Source organism: Cynara cardunculus (assembly GCF_001531365.2).
Source record: "Cynara cardunculus var. scolymus isolate 2C chromosome LG 12, CcrdV1, whole genome shotgun sequence".
Taxonomy (NCBI): domain Eukaryota; kingdom Viridiplantae; phylum Streptophyta; class Magnoliopsida; order Asterales; family Asteraceae; genus Cynara; species Cynara cardunculus.
Genome location: NC_037539.1, coordinates 3,454,996 through 3,457,797, shown reverse-complemented (window position 1 = coordinate 3,457,797; position 2,802 = coordinate 3,454,996). Strand labels below are relative to the sequence as shown.

The 2,802-nt window shown below is 38.7% G+C and overlaps 1 protein-coding gene across 1 annotated transcript; it reads left to right on the top strand.

The window, feature by feature from the left end:
* Positions 1–481: 481 nt before the first annotated feature.
* LOC112522373 (adenylate isopentenyltransferase-like) lies at positions 482–1,540 on the top strand. Its single transcript, XM_025131464.1, has one exon. The coding sequence runs from the start codon at positions 482–484 to the stop codon at positions 1,538–1,540; it is 1,059 nt and encodes a 352-aa protein (XP_024987232.1).
* Positions 1,541–2,802: the final 1,262 nt, after the last annotated feature.

Genomic DNA, 2,802 nt, shown 5'->3' with positions numbered 1-2,802 from the left:
TTTTAATTTTCCGTCATCTTCTCCGACTAAAACCCACACAAACAATACATTTTCAGTGATCATTCAAACACACCATAAAGTAATGGTTGATCCTACAAACTGAGTCCATAGCTACTTTTTTCATCTTCATCACTGCCACCCACACCCAATACAATCTCAAATCCTCACCCAGATTGATTATAATATACACACACACACACATGTATGTATATATATATATATACAGAGAGAGAGAGACTGTTTCTAAACATGTATAGATATAATATATATTGTATGTAACAAACCCAAGTTTTGCGAATAATTTTTCATCTAAAAACCAAACAAACCCACCCCCAAAAAACTGCTTTCTCTCTCTCTCTCTCTCTCCCTCTCATGTATTTTGTATGTAGGTTCTGCTAATGCTATGGCGGTGTGAGTTTTCAACTGTATCATCATCATCATCATCATCATTATCATCATCATCATCGGTACCTAATTCCTTATGAGACTGCTGCCATTTTCAACAACTTGCCATCATCATCGCTTCAAATTATTCTCCTCATTTCTCACCTTCTTCCAACCCACCCCATCTTCCACGTGGATTAATCTTAATCACATCCACATGGAGCCCTCCACAATCGCCGCCGCACCAACAACCACCACACGACGCCGTAAGCGGAAGATTGTTGTCATCATGGGTCCAACGGGTGCTGGGAAATCCCGTCTCTCCATCGACCTCGCCACTCGATTTTTTGAAAACTCTGAGATCATTAACTCCGATAAAATGCAAGTATATCGTGGACTTGATATCACAACCAACAAAATCACAATGCAAGAGCAGCTTGGCGTCCCTCATCACCTTCTCGGAGCCTTTGACCCGACTAAATCAGTAATCACTACATCGGAATTCCGGAAAGTAGCATCAGAAATCATCTCCGACATTAAATCCCGTCGCGGCTTGCCGCTTGTCGTCGGCGGCTCAAACTCATGTATCTACTCGCTGGTGACAAAACGGTACGACCCTAAATCAGACGTATTCAACGGACCAGACCCACATCCGGTGAGCTCCGAGCTTCGTTACGAATGTTGCTTCATTTGGGTCGATGTTTGCTTACCGGTTTTAAACCAATATTTATCAAAGCGGGTGGACGAGATGCTGGACTCCGGTATGTTCGAGGAACTGGCAGAGTTTTACCGGTCAGGCGAACACATGACGGTGAACCGGTCAGGTTTAGGGCAGGCAATCGGAGTACCCGAGTTCGAGACGTATTTCCGGCGAATGGAAAGCTCGGATTCCGAGGAGGATGTGATGGGGCAGGGTGAGGCGTACGATGAGGCCGTGAGAAGGATCAAGGACAACACGTGTCAGCTGGCGAAGAAACAAGTGAGTAAGATCCTACGGCTGAGGGACGCCGGTTGGGAATTAAAGAGAATAGACGCCACGGAGGCGTTCAGGGGGGTGATCTCCGGTGAGTCCGGCGGAGCAAGGGTGGCGGAAATCTGGGAAAAACAGGTGGTGGAACCAAGCATGAAGATCGTGAAGCATTTCTTGGAGGAGTAGGTTTTCCAGCTATTTCCAGCTCTCTCCCTCTCTACACATTTTGATTTTTTTTAAATTTTTATTTTTATTTTTATTTATTTTTCTTCTCACTGTAAAAGTTTCTTCATAATCTGGGGGACATGGGTTTAGTTAGCTTAGCACCTGGGTCTGACCCATTCGGACCAAATGGCTCGGGACAAGGGACCAAATGGCTCGAGACAAAGGACCAGGGGGGCGACCAATTTTGAAGCAACAGGACGCCCTTTTGTTTAATTTTATATCCAAATTCCACAATTATTTAGATTCATTTTCTTTTTTAAATACAGGAATTATCCAAATTCATTATTGTTTAAAATATCACAATTAAAAAAATAAATTGTTTCATAGAACGCATTTCTTAGGGGGTTAGGTGTTTTAATGATACATTTTTTATTTAAAAATAAAAATATAATTTTGGAATCAGAATAAATAAAGTCAAAATTAACAATGAGGAATGAGGAAGGACGCATAATATTACAAAGTTGACCTTCTATTTTGTTTGCGGCCCAAAAGGCCTTCCTTGGACGCATTCTTTCCTTTCTATTTTCTTTTGTTACCAAAATCCCCACTTTATTTACCTCTTTTAAATTTTATTTTAATAAATTTTTTAATAGACTCTAAAGAACAGTTTACCAAAAACTTATTCGGGTAAGCACTTATCAAATCATTTATTTTATCGAATAAATATGATAAGCACCCAAAATCTTATCCGGTAAGAGTCAGACAAGGACCAAGAGTCTTACTGGGTAAGTAAGTACGACGACTTTTACCATGGTAAGCGATTACTAGATAAATTGTTGCATACGATGTTATTTTGGTGGACTAAAATCTTACCCAATAAATAAATGACAATGTTAAATTTTACTGGTAACAGTGTTAAATTTAACCCGTAAACGCTTACCGAATAAATGTTTGGTAAACATCCCATAAATCTTACTTCAAATGCTGATATATATTTAAATTTGATATATATATATATATATATATATATATATATATATACTAGTTGTGTACCCATGCAATGCGGCGGTAGCCATGAATTTTAACGATTTTGAAGTTCCACTGGTTTTATAAGATAAGATTTAACGATGATATATGTTACACTTGGTCTTTACATATTAATACAATTTGAATAAATAAGAGTTATGGTTCCAATTACAAACTATCGATGAAAAAAATTGTATGACAGTTTAAAATTCAACATATTTAAACGACTCCACAAATGTATTCAATTTACAACAAGA